The 20,620-nt window shown below is 37.7% G+C and overlaps 1 protein-coding gene across 1 annotated transcript in view; it reads right to left on the bottom strand.

The window, feature by feature from the left end:
* PTPRR (protein tyrosine phosphatase receptor type R) overlaps nt 1-20,620 on the bottom strand; it is a 270,659-nt gene that overhangs the window by 224,469 nt on the left and 25,570 nt on the right. Inside the window, exon 2 of the mRNA XM_070454591.1 lies at nt 19,313-19,611. Within this exon, the coding sequence (XP_070310692.1) occupies nt 19,313-19,611 (299 nt within the window). The remainder of the gene's footprint in view (nt 1-19,312; nt 19,612-20,620) is intronic.

Below are 20,620 nucleotides of genomic sequence, written 5' to 3'. Positions count from 1 at the left end.
TAGGTATTGCTAAAATATCAAGACTTTATTCACCCCAGATATCCTGGGAATTCAGTGCCATAATTAGAGAAAATTATTTTCTACTGGTGGAAGTGTAGACTGTGAAAGATGCTAGTGTATATATTTTGGAGCAGGGATTATTTTATCACCTCCTATTACCACCTTGGCTTCATTTTCATAAAGACAATAATAATGGTCAGTAGAGAAGCCTAAAAGAGTTCAGAGAGGTAACAACGGAGCTTTCAGAGTGGCACTTTTGAACTTATTTTTGAAAACACAGACTTCATCTTTCTGAACAAAAAACAATGGATATAAATTGAATAATCTGATTTTTTTAAACTTTGAATTCATACAGCTGTTTCATAAGGACCATGAACAGAATTGACTGGAGTGATATTTAACTTTTTTAAAGTTAGATTTATTTTTTTAAGGTTATTTAAAATGTGGGTATAAGTAGAACTTTATGTTCAGACATAAACATTTTTATTTCGTGTTTGTAAAATATTTACTCTTATTTCTATTGAAGGTCATATAGTGGCACATGAAATAGGCTTCATGAAGACAGGTAGGTTCAGTGCATAGACACTGGAAAAGATCTGCCTGAATTTGACTCTTTTCTCCATGATATATTGCCCATCTTAAATGTCTTTCAGAAAAAATGATGGCAGAAACATCCTGATGTTTAACAAATCAACTATTCCATTCCTTTTGGGCAAGGGTAGAGGTGTGACAATGTGTGTGTGTGGGGAAGGGGGTTTCATTTGAGTCCAATTCTTTGCAGCCCAATGAACTGTAGCCTGCCAGGGTCCTCTGCCCTTGGAATTTTCCAGGCAAGTATACTGCTACTCCAGGGGATCTTCCCAACCTAGGGACTGTACCTGTGTCTCTTGCTTGTCCTACATTGGTAGGCAGATTCTTTACTGCTAGCACAACCTGGGGAGCCCTAGAGGTGTGACAATAAAAATCTAGAAATAAGTTTGGTAGAGGGTCCATTCATAGATAGCATCTCAATAAATGGTGGCTATTATAATCTATCCAGAAAATCCTACTACAACAAATTCAGCACTCAACTTTAAAACAATTTTGTGGGAATCTTCCTGGCAATCCAGTGGTTAAGACTCTGCTTTCACTGCAGGAGATGCAAGTTTGATCCCTGGTCAAGAAATGAAGATCCCACATGCCACATAATGTGGCCAAAAAATAAGTCAATAAAAAATAAAAATAAAACAATTTTTGATATCTGACATTCATTCATAACACAATTATTTCAAAGTGTTTCATACACATTGATTCATTTGCTCATCACCAAAATCCTTGTGAAGGAAACAGAACAGACATTAATATCATAATTTTTCATGAAAGAAATTGAGATTCAGATGATCTGGTTCAAGATGCTTTAGTCCTTGATGAGCTTTAAGTCTCCAGCAAGACTTCTCATATTTCTGGCCTATCCGCAAAATAAGTGAGTTAGACAGGTAGGTGGTGTGTAAGACTACTTCCTCTACTAATACTTGCGTAAATTTAAAGATCAAGTGGTTGAAACAACTCAGACTTCACTGGGTGGTAAACTGATCAGGCTGCCAACTTGTGGAGTTTTGAGATTTTACTCCCTCTTGCTAATGCCTAGATGTGATGGAACCATGAGTGAATGCATGCCAATTAAGAAGCCTGGGACAGCTGGGTGTCTAGTGATTTCATTTACAAAGAGAAGTGATTGCTGATTGCATAGGAACCAGAATCCTTTTTGTGTGTGTGTGTGTGTGTGTTTTAATAAATTTCTTGGGAACCAGAATTCTTATGACCATTTTCTTTGGAGTAAACTCATCCTGTAGTTAAGCTGGATGAGAGGCCTAGTCTTGAACAGAAGTCAGTTTTGTTGACTCTAAAATCAAAGCAAAAAGAACTGAAATGATCAATGAAAAAAAGAAAAGTCTTTAAGATAGCTGAAGGATTTTCTCACTATGCATGAACCTATGGAACCAAAATATTTGGAATCTTTTGACAAAGAGTCCATTCCATGGGAGACTGCTGGGTATATAGGACCACACCCAGCATGCCTTCTCTCTTCTTTTGTGAGCCATCTTTTCTATATTTCACTGGGGTCATTTATCTAGGCTACAATTTTGCCGTGAGACTATCCCAGGGACATGGTAGGAAAGAAAATAAATGTTCCCAGACAGGAACATTCAGAACATATAAAGACCAGAGTCTATAAATTTCAGTGATGTAGTGGCAGGAGGCAGGAAGAGTGAGTGATAAACAGAATTTGTCATTAAAGAAGCTGTCAGTATGTCATGATGGAGGTGATCACCCTTTTCTAAGCTGGTGACCTGAGGTTATACATTTTTCTTGCTATGTGATAAGCAGGTTCTGAGTTTATTAATACTCTAAGCAGACTGACAATGGTGTCCAGCAATTTTAAATCACGGAATCCAAGCTTTTTAACTGACCCCCATTAACTTACTTTTTGGAAAATAAATTTTTCTTAAGAATTGAATGATTATGAAGTATCAAACTAAATTCATAAATGGTACTCTTTGGGTCTTCACTGAGAGCTTGTTGACTGATGTGTAAATATTATGGGCAAATACTGTCTTCTGGTTTTAAAGTCCAAACTTTTCAAACATATCTGAGACAATCCAGTAGGTGGGGTGGAGGCATGACCCCTAGAAGCAGGCAGAGGCATTCAGAGAGGAATCTGAGACATTCAGAGAGGAATCAGGAAACTCACAAAACTAACATACCATACCATGTAATAAAGGAAGTCAAAGGGTCTGGAGTCATCCAGAAAGGGCAATTATACTTGATAGCTTCTTTAAGAAGCCAGAAGTAATAACGAGATATAAATTTACACCTGTCAGTCACAATAATTAAGACTGATAACATTGTTCTTGATAAGGATGAAAGGTGGTGTATGGGTAGAAATGCAAATTCCTATTGTCTTTTGGGAAACAAATCTTGCTATATATTACTTCAGCCTGGCAATATCACTTTTGGAAATCTAGTCTGTAGAAATAAAAGGGCTAGCATGTAGAAGCATATGTACAAAGATCTTTTTATAACATTGTTCATAGGGCCAAAAATAAAGGTGGGAACAATATGAATTACTATGAATAGAGGAAGTACTGAATAAATTATGGTATAACCACATCATGAAGTAGTATGACCACGGAGTAGAAAAGCTTTTCATGAGTTATCAGTGGGAAAGAAAGGAAAAAAGGGCAAAGAAATATTTATAACATTATACCATTTTTGTGGAACATAAAATGACAAAAATTTCAACATAGGTATTTGTCTATATGTACATATATGTGTATGACTGTGTATGTGCATGCACATGTATGTGTGTATAAATTCTATGAGTGTAAAAAATAAATAAGAGGACACCCACTAAGTTCTCGTATGAATGACCAGGAGAATAAGAGGGTTCAACAGGAGATGCAGTGGGTGAAAAGAAGGAGGAGAGGGGAAGGAAGACACAAAAAATGCTAAATAAGAATGATTACAATAAAAAATGAAATGATTTCTCATTGAGACAGAACTATGCATGCATAAGCTTATCCCATACAAAGAAACTAGGGGAAGATAAATGAACGAATTAAACCTGCCTTGTAAAAATGACCATGATATATTGTTAAGTGGAAAAGAAAGAGCCACAAGAAAGTTACTTTTTAAAGGAGGCCAACATAAATGTTTGAATGCAAAACAATTAAAAATTTGTACAGCAAAAGACATCATAAAAAAGAGAAATGAGAGCCGAGAAGGAAATCTGGGCAACCCATATGGCAGACAAAGGGATTATATCCCAATAATCAGAGCTTCTACAAATTGTTAAGAAAAAGATAATTAACTTGATACACAAGTTACAAATAAGCAATTGCATGAGAGGCAATCCAAATAATCAATACACATGAGAGATGCTCAATATTTTACACTGTCATGGAAATGCTAATGTAAGCAAAGCAACCGTGAGGTGCAATTCTTTCCCCTACTGGTCAGCAAAAATTAAAATAAATCAGCAACCAACTGCTACCAGAGAGATTTTGCATCAGTCAGATACATTACTAGTCAGAGGGTATTGCTACAATTATTCAGAAAATAATAATTTGATAATATATTAACTAAAATGCTCTTGTAACAATCTCTCTTTTGAAAATCTCATATATACACAAATGAACAAAATATATTTAAATACATACTATATATAAGCACACATATATTATATACATATTATAATAAATATATACACACATACATGTTATATATTCTTTTTTCTCTAAGAGTGTATATTAAAGACATGTATTGCAGCAATTTTACTATAGCAAATACAAAACATATAAATATATATAAAACATATAAAGAACAACTGGTTGTACACTGAATCTGAGGCATAGTTTAAAAAAATATGGTAGATGCAACCTTTAAAATTTAGAATTATTTAGAATTTTTCTTCTAGTTAGAATATTTATTCTAATTAGTCAAATTTATATCTAAAGGCTTTGAGGTATGTCTATGACCTGCTACTTAAGAAAAGCAAATTGTAGAGTATGACCCAGTTTTTTAAAAAGTAATTAAAATTACTAGATACCCATTTAAAATAGAGAAATGCATAATATAAATTTTAAAAATTCACATCCTTAATAATTATAAAGGTAACTTTCAATTACCTAGAGTATGCATTTATATGTATGGAGTCCTTATTACCTGATCTTCCCTAGTAAACTGGGAATAAATAATGAGGTTATTAATAAATTGTTAATTTGTCAATAAATTATTCTGCATTTGGATTAATAACACCTTTTAAAAAATCTTTTCTGTAACAGAAACTAATGACATTACAGCAAATGTTAAGATCCTGAAGGCAATTAATGCATTATTTTATTCAGAAAATTCTAGGCAAAAAGAAGTCACGGCATCTGGGAGCAGGTGATGAGAGGTGAATGTGGAGCAGGTGTTAGCACATTCTGGCTGACAGTAAAGATGGTTAGGCTTTCTGCAGATAAGAATAGAAGGTGGGAGTTTCGTAAGACATGGCCCAGGGCAACATGAAAAGCTACCAGCAGGAAAGAGGTGTGGGCTGGCTGTGAGATTGGAGTTAAAGACAAACCTAGGAAGAAGACAGGTTTCCAGGCTCAGAGGAACTGAAGTACCAGTTGACTGAACAAAGCAGACACTCAGGGAAGGAAGATGATGTCAAGAACTTAGATAATTAGCAATGGAAGTTAAGGAGGGCTTTAGTCAGGATGACCACATGTGGCTGGGTGGGCTGTGTGATGCACAGCTTTGGGCGATGCTGCTGGCTTAAACTACTGTGTGAGGGATACCTTCTAGGTTTGTATAGCAAGGCAAGAAGCCCATTACAGTACTGGGATTTTACCCCAAGATCAGAGTAGACCAGCAACAAAATTGACAACCTACTGATTATCATCATCACCATCACTATCATCACCATGATTGCAACAGCAGACATTATGACAATGTGATATGCTTTACACAATACATTCAGTGGTCCTGGAAAAGAGCAGAAGAAGGTAGCCATGTCACGTATTAAGACTGCCATTAAAATGAAAAATCAGAGATTCAGAAATGTTCATTGACTTGCCTGAGATCTCAAAGGCAGTCAGTGGCAGAACAGTCATGTGAACATAGGGCATCTCCTTCTAAGGGAGAAAGGGATAGTTAGGGAATTTGGGATTGACATGTACACATGTCATGCTATATTTAAAATGGATAACCAACAAGGACGTATAGTATAGTCCAGGGAACTCCGCTCAGTATTATGTAACAACCTAAATGAGGAAAGGATGTGAAAAAGAATAGATACATGTATATATATGATTGAATCACTTTTTGTTGTACATCTTAAAAATAAACACAACATTGTTAATCAATTATATTCTAGTATAAAATGAAAAGTTAAAAAAATAAAACCATTGTGTTCCCACTGGCTCAAATCACTCATGATAAGAATGAATATTGGCCCATGACATTGGATTGGGCTGAGGCTAAGGGCCTGCCGAGCAGTGAGCCAAACAGACCATTATGCACACTGTAATTTTTAATATAAATTATATTTCCTTATATTTTCAAACCCAAGGGTTAAACAAATTCTCCCTGTAAGGGAGAACATGTAACATTCAGACTCAACTTGTCCATACTGATTGGCTATTTCCTTGTAGTGACTATTTGTTTAGAGAGAACATATTACAGAAAGGATTTATGGCAGCTTACAAAAACACAAATAATACAAAATAAAATTGAATAAAAACTAAGGAAATGAGGAAATTGAATTAGAAAACGAGTGAAGAAAAGTAAACATCCAGCCAAGAATGAGGTTAGTTCACAAAATAAATAAGGCACTCAATAAAGTTCTATTTGCTAGAGGTGGACCACAAATTTGGCTCTCAGGTTTCCAGCTGTCAAGAGAAAGAGGGAAATATGATTCACAGTATTTAAATGATATAAGCCAACCAAGGCTCAGGAGAAATACAAGTGTTCTTGGTACTGACTAGAAAGCTGTATTTTCCACTGTTTCCTATAATGCTAATAATGCGTGTATGTTAAGTCACTTCAGTCATGTCTGACTCTTTGTGACCCTATGGACTGTAGCCCACTAGGCTCCTTTGTCCTTCGGATTCTCCAGGCAAGAATACCGGAGTGGTTTGCCACACCCTCCTCCAAGGTATCTTCCCAATCAAGGGACTGAACCTGCGACCCCTTATGTCTCATGTCGCTTTCACTGGCAGGTGGGTTCTTTACCACCAGCACCACCTGAGAAGCCCGGTGCTAACAATTTGCTGTTGTTGTTGCCGCTCAGTCACTCAGAGTCATGCCTGACTCTGCAACCCCATGAACTGCAGCATGCCAGGCTTCCCTGTCCTTCACCATCTCCGAGAGCTTGCTCAAACTCATGTCCATTGACTCGGTGACGCCATCCAACCATCTCATCCTCTGTCATCCCCTTCTCCTCCTCCCTTCAATCTTTCCCAGCATCAGGGTCATTTCTAATGAGTCGATTTTCACATCAGGAGGCCAAAGTATTGGGGTTTCAGCCTCAGCATCAGTCTCTCCAATGACTATTCAGGGTTGATATCCTTTAGGATTGACGGGTTTGATCTCCTTCCAGTCCAAGGGACTCTCAAGAATCTTCTCTAGCACCACAGTTAAAAGCATCAGTTATTCAGTGCTCAGCCTTCTTTATGGTCCAACTCTCCTATCCATACATGACTACTGGAAAAACCATAGCTTTGACTAGATGGACCATTATTGGCAAAGTAATGTCTCTGCTTTTTAATATGCTGTCTAGATTTGCCAATGCTTTTCTTCCAAGGAGCAAGCATCCTTTAACTTCATGGCTGCAGTCACCATCTGCAGTGATTTTGGAGACCAAGAAAATAAATGTGTCTCACTGTTTCTATTGCTTCCCCATCTACTTGCCATGAAGTAATGGGACCAGATGCCATGATCTTTGAATGCTGAGTTTTAAGCCAGCTTTTCACTCTTCTCTTTCACCTTTATCAAGAGGCTCTAGTTCCTCTTCACTTTCTGCCATAAGTGTGATGTCATCTGTATATCTGAGAGTACTGGTATTTCTCCTGGCAATCTTGATTCCAGTTTATGCCGCCTAGCATCTTGCATGACGTATTCTATATATCAGTTAAATAAGCAGGGTGACAATATACAGCCTTGACGTACTCCTTTCCCCAATTTGGAACCAGTCTGTTGTTCCATGTGCAGTATTAATTATTGCTTCTTGACCTGCATACAGGTTTTGCAGGAGACAGGAAGGTGGTCTGGTCTTCCCATCTCTAAGAATTTTCCACAGTTTCTTGTAATCCACACAGTCAAAGGCTTTGGTGTAGTCCATGAAACAGAAGTAGGTGTTTTTCTGGAATTCTGTTGCTTTTTTTATGATCCAACAGATGTTGGCAATCAATCGCTGGTTCCTCTGCCTTTTCTAAATCCAGCTTGAATATCTGGAAGTTCTCGGTTCACGTGTACTGTCCAAGCCTTGCTTGGAGAATTTTGAGTATTACTCTGCTAGCATGTGAAATGAGTGCAGTTGTGTGGTAGTTTGAACATTCTTTGGCATTGCCCTTCTTTGGGGTTGGAATGAAATCCCAAAGACCTTTTCCATTCTTGTGTCCACAGCTGAGTTTTCCAGATTTCCTGGCATATTGAGTGCAGCACCTTAACAGCATTATCTTTTAGGATTTGAAATAGCTTAGCTGGAATTCCATCACTTATACTAGTTTTGTTTGTAGCGATGCTTCCTAAGGCCCACTTGACTTCACACTCCAAGATGTCTGGCTCTAGATGAGTGAAGCATCTTACTATGTGTCAGACATGATGTAAAGTGCTTTGAATGTTTTATCTCATTCAATTCCCACATGAATTCCATAAGATGGGTATTATTAGTATCGATTTTTTACAGATGAGGAAAGTGAAATACAGAGATGTTAAGTCACCAAAGGAAATGCAATTAATAAGTACCTATTTGGGATTCCAACCCCATTCTGCTGACTCCAAAGTTATGCTTCTAAAGTGCAGCTTCCATTTGGGAGCTATACTTTGATCCAATCACTAAGTATTTCTGGATATACAATAGAATCCCTCACCATCCAGTCTAGTCTAGTCCCCCACTCTCTCCCTGCCACATAACTTCATTTTGTTTTATTCATTGCATTTATCACCATCTGAAGTATGTTCAGTTGCTCACTTGTTTTTATTGATTTTCTCCTATCAGAATGTGAGCTATGCAGCTGTAATGATATTGTTTACCGTGTCAATTCTTGCATTACCAGAGCCTACTATACTGCCTAGGACATAGGAGGTACTCAATGATATTTTTGAATTAACGAATATTTCAAGGAGCAAGCATTAGGTGTTCATTCAAACTTTTTGCATGTCAGAGGATCCAGTTGCCTCTGCTTATTCTCATTTCCTTCCAGATATCGCATACTCTTCTCTCATCTCCATGACTTACCTACACTATAATAGTTATGAGAAATATATTGCTTTCTGTAACTGGCTGTTTTTCATAATCCATCTTATCATAGATTTAATTTAATTAATTTGATATTATAATTTTAAAAATTACATTTAAGTATAAAGATGCTACCATCACCTGTCATACAGGAGGAAATTTTGAAATGTTTATTTGCCCATAAAAAGAAGACTGCTGATGACTAAAAGTCTAAACTCAAAGAATTTGCATAGAGGCTCATTTCATACAAATTTTGCCATTTGTTGCTCAATACTTTCTATTTAAAATACAGACCAGCTCTAAGCAACTTGATGGCTTAAAGCACAGTAAATCAACATGCCATAATAACTTGTTCTGGTTAAAGACCTAATTCCAGTTGCCATGCTTTCAGGCAGGAAAAATAGACAAATTCTTAAACCGTGCAGCTTCACTAGGTCAATAATGAAAGCAGGAGAAAATCAGAGGCCTTTTTGAACAACAGACACACAAACATACAGAATCGCAAGATATTCAAAATAATTGAATAACATTTATAAATGCAATCCAGGAAATCTGGGATTAAGACTTTTAGCCCTGATTATCTCGATGTATATCTCAGTGTTCTCTCCAGCTTTCTTGGAATTTGTATCATGTGACTGCCATTTCCAGAAAAAAAAAGGGCAGACAAATCTCACAAACACATCTTTCCTGCAGTCTTAGGAACTGTGAACATCTGTCCTAGCCCTCAAAAGTGGGTCTTTTTCTTCTTATTTCATTGAACTTTCTGTTGCTAACTTACTGTTTCAGTTAAATGACTAAATCATATGAAAAAACAGGCTAAATTGAAAGATGTAAAGTTGATGATTTTCTCTTGGTTTATTTTTCTGGCTTCACATGGTCCAAATACAGCAGATAGGTTAGGAAAGAGCAACTTGGGTTATGAATACTGGCTGGGTTGTACTTTCACTCTTCAAAAAGAAAATTTGGAAAAATGTATAAAGTACAAGATGAAAATGCAATGATAAATGGCTAAAGTGATGTGATATTGTGATTTATAATAAGAAAAAATATTTTGGTCTTCATCCACAGTTCCTGGCACCCTTACAGTTTCCTATATAAGAGCAGCAGAAACATCTTTTGTTATACTATTTAGTTGTCTCCAGTTCCTGAACTAACTCAAGTTATAAAGGTGAAATGGGTATATTTTGTTATTCATATAAACCACACCTGGGTTTGCATTAGTGAGGTGACTTTTGGACCACCCATCTCTCGAAAGATGAAGGCAGGTTGCCAGAAGAAATAACCTCAGGGAAAGAAGGATAGAACTTTCAGTCCAATCCCCAAACCTCTGGGGCAGAGAGAGGGGCTAGGAGGTTCAATCAATTACCCATGAAAAATGAATTAGTCAATCATGCTTACATAACGAAGCCTCTATAGAAATCCCAAAGAACAGGGTTCAGAGAGATTGGTACTTGGAGAACAGTGCACCCAGAGAGGGCAGGGAAGCTCTGCATTTTTTCCCACATACCTTGCCCTTTGCATCTTTCCAGTTGCCTTTTCATGAGTTATGTCTTTTTATAATAAACTGGCAATCTGCTGAGTAAAATGTCATACTGAGCTCTGTGAACCACTCCAGCAAACTGATCAAACCCAATAAAGGGTTCAAAGGAACTCCAATTTACAGACAGTTGGTCAAAAGCACAGGTAACAACCTGGATTTGTGATTGGCACCTGAACTTTCATAGGACTAAGCCCTTAGCCTGTGGGATCTGATGCTCTCTCCAAGTAGAGAGTTTCTGACCTGAATTAAATTGGAGGACACCAAGCTGGTGTTGCAGAATTGCTTGGTGTGGAAAACCTGCCCTCTCCTCAGATATGGTGGCCAGAAATGTCATAAGCAGAGTACTGAGAATGTGGAGAGTAGAGGAATACCAGAGGAGGATTTTTTCCTTTGAATTTTGGTGTTAAAAGTGGGATTTATGAGACTTTCCTGGCGGTCTAGTGGTTAAGACTTTGCCTTCCAGTGTGAGGTCTGTGTGTTGGGGGTTCAATCCTTGGTTGGGGAGCTAGGATTACACATGCCTCTTGGCCAAAAAGCCAGAACATAAGCAACAGAAGCAATATTGTAACACATTCAATAAAAACTTTGGAAATGGTTCATGTTAAAAAAAAAAATCTAAAAAAAAGTGGGAATTTTCATTTCAGTCCTGGTTCACGAAAACATGTGGTTTGGCGGGGGGTGGGGGCTAAAATGGATCAAAGGGCAGGGGACAATGACCATTGATTCCCTGGCGGCCATGTGGTCACCCACAGAACGAAGCAGCAGCTGTGGTGTGCTCAGTTGCTAAAGATAAAATCTACCAATGAGTAAGCTTCATAACTTTGCTCAAAGAGACAACCTTCCAGAGACTTTTAACTCTTATGTTTTCTTAAAACAAGAGAAAGGAACAAGTTGACTCTACCGTCTGAGTTACAGGGATCATGGTGAAAGAACTAAGTCATTTGCTAAATGGGGCCAATCTCATTATTCACTGGCAAGGCCAGATGCCCAGAAAGCCCAGTTGAATTATCCATCAGCAGTTAGATTTTAAATAAAGCATTGTACAGTAAAACAAACAAACACACAAATAATCATGACATATGCTGCCGCTAAGTCGCTTCAGTGGTGTCCGACTCTGTGACCCCATAGATGGCAGCCCACCAGGCTCCCCCGTCCCTGGGATTCTCCAGGCAAGAACTCTGGAGTGGGTTGCCATTTCCTTCTCCAGTGCATGAAAGTGAAAAGGGAAAGTGAAGTCGCTCAGTCGTGTCCGACTCTTCGCGACCCCATGGACCGCAGCCTACCAGGCTCCTCCGTCCATGGGATTTTCCAGGCAAGAGTACTGGAGTGGGGTGCCATTGCCTTCTCCAAGCATGACATATAGGTATTTATAGTTAGAGAGAAACAAAGACAGAAAGAAAAAGGGACTAAGTCACTCCCAGAGAGTGCAAGAGCACAATTCTTAACAACTGGAAAACCGAAGGGCAATTCTTAGAGAGAGACCTGACAAGTAAATATTTGCTCAAAAGAAAATATATCATCTTTGTTCATCTGCAGATTCTATTTGTTTCTACATTATTGAAAATTTTGGACTGAAGAAAAAAGTTTTTAGGTTTCAACACAATGAGACACAGCACTTTCCATCTTCCTCAATGAAAAGTCCTGAAATAGAATATTTTTTAATATGCTCTTAACAGGACATCCTTTTTTTTTGTCCTGTTAACTTCATTGACTGCTTTAAATATTTCCCTTGCTTCAGATTTAAGGTCTATGGAACACATAATTTGACCAAGTGGAAGAAAATTGATCCTATATTACAGTTATATATAGAGTTCATAAAGAAAGCAGTTTCCCTTAAGATGAACTCTCAAAATTATCTCAAGATTATTAAGGAGGCCGTTGCAATGGGATCAAGTACTATATTTGACATACTCAACATTTATTTCTCCTTTTGTCTTAACTTACTGAATGTATTGGGGATATACGTCAATACATAAAAACTGTGAAATCTATTACACCATGGAATTTTTAGCAGGCCCTGATTCTGGGAAAGATTGAGGGCAGGAGGAGAAGGGGACGACAGAGGATGAAATGACTGGATAGCATCATCAACTCAATGGATAAGAGGTTGTGTAAACTCCGGGAGACAGTGAATGACAGGGAAGTCTGGCATGCTGCAGTCCATGTAGTTACAGAGTCAGACATAACTGAGTGACTGAACAACAACCACAAAAATAATGCTATATAGTTAATAATATGAAGATATATGATGGAATGTCATAGTTTATGCAATATAAACTAAGCAAAAAATAAAAAAGACAAAATCTTACATATTCTGATTGCATATTTGGTAAAAAAAATTTATATACATATATATTGAAAAGATCATATAGATAGATACATATATCAAGACAACACTGTTATCTGCTAAGGATTATTTTTATTTCCTCTTTTTTCCTTCTCTATGTTTCTAAATATTCCGAAACGCTATGAAAATATATCACTTCTGGAGTTAAAAACATTACTAAATATCCAATGTCCAATTAGTATGATAATTAAGTCAGTTCTCTTGAGACTTCCCATCATTCTAATGTTGAGTCCAAATGATCCAAAACAAACAGCTGTACTGAGTGGCCCAGTGTTGAAACTTCACATAGACGTTGCCTAAGCTTGACCTCTATCAACACATAAAATGTGTTCCAGCATTCTTCTTGCTGCTTTAGTAGCTAGAAATGGAGAAAAGCAACAGATGGTGACAGCTGTGACTGTCAGGGTGCCAACCTCGAGAATGGAATTTCTACTTCAAGATGATTTTGCAGGGGTACAATAATATCTGGAGAATCTAGGCACAAAGCTTTCCAAAATGCAAATGTTTGGGATTTTAAAAGAAAGGCGATTATGTAAGAAGATCTTGTAGTTTAATATGAAGGCTTTTGTTTCAGAAAAGAGTAAAAAGTTAACTAAATATCTGAAGTAGACTGCAGAATTTCTTTTACTAGACTTTCTTAAAATCTAATGTTACATTATAATTCATTTTATATTATTATCTGTGGAGTGGATCTTTTAGCTTTTAACCTCTGGCTCCAACATGAACATCTAGCTATCAATGAATGTATTTTTAGAGTATAAAAATTAACCTTATCATTAGCTTAAATAAAATGTAATTCATAAAGTCACATTCTCTATTAGGAAAATTTACAGTACTTTCCCAAAGCAAACCAAATATCTTCTGTTAAAAATGAAAATGTCTGAGTTTTAAAGTCAGACAAATTTGAATTTTGCCTCTAGCACCTTTAATTAATTGTATAACTTGGAGAAACATTGATTTAGGGTTTTGATTTTTTTGCCTGTAAATTGCCACCAATCATGAAGGCTTTTTTTAAGGCTCAAAGTTTCTTTATTGACACAGTATCTTCCCCTTTTATGATAATATGATGCAATTTCTGCAGTAATATGGTTTTAGCACAGAGCTACCTTTCCTGAAGTTTATATGTCATGTTCCCAGAAGTTTACAGGTAGAAGTACGTAATAAGCAATAGCGTAATATAAAATTTTCCAATTTTGCTTTGAAGATTGTGGCACCCACGCTCCAGGACAGGACCCAGTGATTCAAGCCCTCTGCAGTTTCTTCCATGAAAAGATGGATAAGACCTAGCAATCCAATTTTTAAAAAATTTATTTCATTAAAAGTCACATAATACAAAACATACTATATTAACCATATTTAACTACATTTTGGACTTCCCAGTGGCTCATTGGTAAAGAACCTGCCTGCCAATGCAGGAGATGTAGGAGACATGGGTTCGATCCCTTGTCTGGGAAGATCACCTGGAGAAAGAAATAGTAACCCACTCCAGTATTCTTGCCTGGAAAATTCCATGGACGAAGGAGCCTGGTGAGCTACAGTCCATGGGGTTGCAAAGAGCTGGACATGACTGAGCACACACAGCACAACAGAGCACCACCATATATAAAATAGATAGTCAGTAAAAATACTCTGTATGACTCAGGGAACTTAAACCAGGGCTCTGTAGCAAACTAGAGGAGTGGGGTGGGGTGGGAGGTGGGAGGGGGGTCCACGATAGAGGGGACATATGTATATCTACGGCTGATTCATGTTGATGTATGGCAGAAACCAACATAATATTGCAAAGCAATTATCTTTCAATTAAAAATAAAGTTTAAAAAAGCTCAGCATTCAAAAAAAAAACATGGTAGAGATTTTTCTTTGAGGTTTTTTATATTCATTTTCTTTAGGAACTTGGGACTAGTGTCTCAGGACTGCATTGGAAGACACTACATTGCATTAGGCTTACGTCTTGCATCCATTTAATATTTTGGACTTGGTACTTACTATCAGACCCTGAATATGCTTGACACACAATAATGCATAATTTTCCCAAAGCCTGCATTTGCTTCCCACCTTCTGTGAGCCTGCCCACTATGACCATCACTCCACTGTCTGCAATCACTTAGCCTATGCATGAATCCAGCCATCTTGTCCCCACCATATAGGCAGTCACTATCAGGAAGTAGGAGAAGGAAATGGCAACCCACTCCAGTGTTCTTGCCTGGAGAATCCCAAGGATGGAGGAGCCTGGCAGGCTGCCGTCTATGGGGTTGCACAGAGTCGGACACGACTGAAGTGACTTACTAGCAGCAGCAGCATCAAGAAGTATGGGCTTCTCAGATGGCGCTAGTGGTAAGGAATCTAACCGCCAACCCAAGAGACACAAGAGACATGGGTTCGATCCCTGGGTCGGGAAGATCCCCTGGTGGGGGAAATGGCAACCTGCTCCAGTATTCTTGCCTGGAGAATTCCATGGAGAGAGGAGCCTGACAGGCGACAGTTCATGGGGTCGCAAAAGACTTGGACACCACTAGGGACTGAGCACGCATACATGCATCAAGAAGTATACAGGCTAGAGTGGTTTTCATAAGTTCAGAACCTTGTTGGGATAAAATATCCTGGGTCTAAAAGATTGCACTAAATCATAGTCTTCATAGGCAAGAAGTCTGAGTGTTCATAGCCCAAGTCCCTTTATTTAATTTTATCCTATATCAGAGTGTATTTGCTGCTTGTTTGGGCTACTGTCAGTGTGACTTTAGTCATATAATTTTTGGTACAAGAAACATATTCTTGAGGACAAGTTGTAAGCTGTCATATCCTCATTATTTCTTGAAGGCACAATCATGTCTTAATAAAAACTGAAGTCCAGATCTTCTGCTTTCGCATACATTTAGCTGCTATCTGACATCTATTTTGCCCTTACTTGTTAATAGTATCCCAATTTTTATTCAGGTAACCTCCCCTCTTGTGAACAGATGTTGGGTTTTTAGGGATGCTCTATGGGTGAGGCATATATGGTTTTAGTTTGAGATAATGTGCCTTATTTTATTACCTGGCCACAAACTGTTCAGGGATGAAGTAAGTAAGTAACTTAATTTAGTCTATAGTCTGGGTAATGGTCTGGGTGAGTGGTAAGTGAGACAAGAAGCTTTAGGATTCTAGGAATCCCATAGAGAACATCTTGGGCTCCTGGAGACTCTCCATCATCTTATGTGCTCACAAAAGTCTTCCCACTGCCCCAAGAACTGCCGCTCTATCTTCTCCTTTCTTCTCCTTCTCCTTTCCCTCCCTTCCCTACTTGTTCCCCTCCTTTCTTTCCTGTTACTCTCCGTTCCTTCCTCTCCTGTCCTCTCTCCTCCCCTTTTCTTCATCCCCTTCTCTTCCTCCTCCTCCTCCTCCTATCCCTCTTCCTTCCCTCAAATCCAATCTATGGAGTAAGCCATAATCTTGCTATATAATCCCCACCCTTTATATTCCAAAACCTTCCTATTCCCCAGTCTTCTCAAACTTTGCCCAAGCTAAAACCTTCCCTCAGCAATCTATATTGAACTTGCTGAACTGGAAAAGCCTGCATCTTCTTCTACGCTTCCATTTTCCCTCACACCCGACTTCCCTCTTTCTTAATGTGGTAGCCTTGCGACCTGATGTATATTGATGGAATGCTCAGCACATGTTTGGCTAGAGCCATTTTTTTTTTTTAACTCCTACCACAGCCTTGACCTTGAGGATATTCATATTTCCTCTTTGTACAAAAATCTGAACTTCTTAATTGAGCTTCTGGAACATAGTTAGCATGCTTTAGGATAAACATTCTAATTGTGCTGTTCTATCCCTGGAATAAATAAACTACAGATTTTCCTGATTATAAAAGAAAGAGAAAAAGGAAAAAAAATCATTTGGGGACAAATGTTTTCTGAAATGCTTTGTGCCAACAACCGGGAATCAGGAAAATAAGAAGGATACATGCAACTTTCAAGTCCTTGATAATTTTTTATTTTAAAATTCACGGTCTTAAAGATGTCAGGAATAAGTGAGAGAGAAAGAAACAAGTGATCTCTCCTCTGAGCTAGGAAGTCTTAAAAGTTATTTACATGTATATTTTGGAAGTTGGGAGTAGGTTTTCACCCTGGCTGAAAAAGACTGCAATAATTTCCCCCAATTCAGGAAATGAATATTCATTGATACTACTCATTTTGGCATAAATTAAGCCACAAAATAATTCTTTTGTATCACTGCAATATATATATATACATATATATGTATATATATATGTATACCTATATATATGTATATACACACACACGTGTGTGTGTGCAAACACATACCAATTACTCCACCAAAGTCATTTAGCAGCTGAAATATCTCCCTTCCACTACATATGTTCCATTCCTAACTCTCCTTTCTGTATAGAATGAACCTTCAAACCAGCTGATAGTTGATTAAATGTTGACCCTGCTTTTTGAGCAAGCTGAAAATTATTGATTTATTTAAAAATAACCCTACTTCCCTGGTTTTCCTAGTAAATCATCATGTGCATAAGTAATGTAAGTGGATTACAGGAAACATTAGCACTAGCAATTGTTGTGCCAGTTACCAGAGCCGCAGCATGGTTAGAGTCTAGACCAAGAGAGGTTAGTGAAGGCGAATGCAGCAAAATTGCCTATTACCTCCATGTCATCATCACCCCAAAGAAAAAGCACAGCTTCTTCATGAATCTCTAAACCACAGATGGACTAAAAGTGAAATGACCTGCCAGAATTCCTCACTGATGCCTTTTATCCTCCATAATATTAAATTAACTCGACAGTACATGACATCAGAAGATAGAACAAACCTCTTGATCTGTAATTCATAGTGACTTTAAGAGTTGATAACAATGAGTATATGATGGTCACTAGAGGAAATATCTCTCCTGAGTCCGAGCATTAGCACAGGCATATAGAGATACAGCAACATCATTAACATCATTTGTCTTCACTCAATAGACACAGTGCATAGCTTTTACCTTCAGAACATCTGTTACTCATATAAATGCAGAAAATTTGTCTGAGTTTTTCAAGCAGAAAAATGACCTACTTTTTTTTTTTCTTAACAAAAGCTCATATTATGTTCTCAGTTTATGATTTTCTTTTGGTTACCAACATTCCTCCCAGGTATTTCCCAACCGAAACAAGAGACTCCATTTCACTTGTAGATACCCCAAATGCTGGGTATTTCTAGATACTCGAAATGATGGCTGGATCATAATAAATATTAAGTGCATCCTAGTTGAAAACATCAATGAATGGATCTTTGATCCTCCATACTAAGCTGTCATATAAATGTGGTAGATAAAAAAGTAAAGAAAAGGAACAAAAGCTTATTAATTAAGCCTACATTAGGTTTATAGAGAGGTTGCCAAAATACAAACATGGTTTCATTGAATCGTCTTGCCTTAAAAGTTAACATATTTGGTTATGTTTGGAGACAGAAATGCAATCAACACTCATTTAGCTACTGCTTTGTAGTTTTAATGTGAATCCTCCTATTGTAATTTTAAACTTGAGAGGGACTGGAGTCCAAATGCTCTGTCAACCTTAGCATAAGTTTATGATACTTCCAGAAATTGGGAACCTCTGGTCTAGGCTACAAACCCTAAGAATGCAAACAATGGACCCACTACATCACCTTGATTAATAAAAGGTGATGCTTGTTCAGTGATATTAGGAATATAATCCATCAATTACTTCCCAACCATTTTATCTACTTCAGTTAGAAAACTCCCCTCCTTCAACATCACTTCTTCCCTTTCAGGGTCCCTTCATTTCTTACCATTTGAGTCAAGTGACCAGACGATCTTTAATAAATACATATATATATGGGCTTTCCTGTTGGCTCAGTGGTAGAATCCACCTGCCAATGTATGAGATGCAGACTTGATCCCTAAGTTGGGAAGACCCCCTGGAGAAGGAAATAGCAATGCACTCCAGTATTGCCTAGAAAGTCCCATGGACAGAGCAGCCTGGTGGGCTACAGTCCAGGGGGTCGCAAAAGAACCAGACATGACTTAACGACTAAGCAACAACAACAGTTTATATATATAAACTGAGACTTAGAGCAAATTATCACAGAAGGCAGGAGGCTTAGTTCAGGATATGATCCAAAACTGCAGGATATGAACCAACATAAGTAAAGACTTCCTAATACAATTTTTTGTTCAAATAATTAAGCACCTACTATGCACCTTGCATTGGGCTGTGCAGAGAAGACACAGACAGAGTTTCTTATTTTGTGGGCCTACATTCAAGAGGAACCAACAGATAATAATCGATTAACAAAAAGGAAACACCAGAGACTAAGAAATGCGACGGTAAATAGTCACTGAGATCCAATGATAACTCGTCACCATTAGTTTTCATTTGTTTGAAAGCATCAACCACAGAGGAAAGCAGCATCATCAGTTAAATGCAATACTTACCACCACAATCACATTTGCTGCTGGGACTGGGCGGTTTTCCACTTCAAGGTCTTGACCAGCCATGGCCAACAGGTTGAGAGATGTGTCATATGCAGGTTTAGGAAATGCTGAATTAACAATTTGGGGGTGTTTGCCTATTTGAGCTTCAGAAGAGGAATGGTAGTTATGTTTGTGTGTCTTTTGTAGAGATATATCCAGGCTCTTCTCAATGTCTTGTGAGTGGTGATAAATGAATGTTGGCGTCCCACTCTTCTTCTGACGAATTGCCAAAAAGTGATCATTATTTCTTGAAAGGCATCCTGAAAGGGGGAAGAAGCAGAAGCAAAAATCAAAGACCCTCTTCACTGAGCTGAATAGATTATCTGATAAAGAGAATTACCTGTTCTTAGAAAGCTTTAAGGCTTGTGAAGGATTTAGATCAGTTATTTTCCATTTTCATCCCTACTCCATTATCCCCAATAAAGAGAACACACTTGATGGTATGGAGGCATGTAGGAGGTTTGGGTGCACAGAAGTGGGTATAGTTTGAAAAAGTCCTATATTTCAGATATTCTAATGCATCTTTTAGTCAGAAATTTCCTCCTTTATCTAAATGCATGGTTCTAACACCTTGCTGAGCAACTCTTCCTGGATGCCCTACCTATTTCTCAAATGACAGCTCTTTATATCATACTCAAGCTTCCCTCCCTTTAATCAATAGCATTTCATACAATTTTTATTTCATACTTCTTTTATCCTGCTGATATTTTATAATCAACTGTGTAATTTTTAATACTTGTAGACTATTTGAAGCTAACTAAGGGCAGAAGTCTGAGTATACTTATTGTGGTAGCAACTCCCAGTTGAATAATAATAACCATTCTCCCCTTCTTACTTAGTAATATGGCCATCCAGATAAAATATACATTCTCTTTTATTTCATCTGTTAGGTAAATATCCATTGACTTGAATAGCTCTTTTATTCTTTTTATCATTGGCCACAGAAGGAAACGGATAACATATACATGTAAGTCAAAAGAATATCACTAGGTCACATGCCAATTAGAAAAGCAAACTTAAGATCTTCTATATAAGATGACAAGCAGATTGAACAGATCACAACATAGTAATGCCATCCACGTTGTGCCTAGCAACCTAGGCACCACAGATTTTCCCTCAGGATGACTATGGCAACAATAAGCTATAAAAATGCTGTCCCCAGAAGATGACTTCCCTCTTTTTATAAGAATTCTGGGGTGCCTTGAATTCTTACCAAATATTTATAGTAGAGAAATTGCTAGTTTTTATAGCTTTTCCTCCCACCAAGCC

Source organism: Odocoileus virginianus, chromosome 24 (genome assembly GCF_023699985.2).
Source record: "Odocoileus virginianus isolate 20LAN1187 ecotype Illinois chromosome 24, Ovbor_1.2, whole genome shotgun sequence".
Classification (NCBI taxonomy): Eukaryota; Metazoa; Chordata; class Mammalia; order Artiodactyla; family Cervidae; genus Odocoileus; species Odocoileus virginianus.
This window is presented reverse-complemented; position numbering and strand designations above follow the sequence as displayed.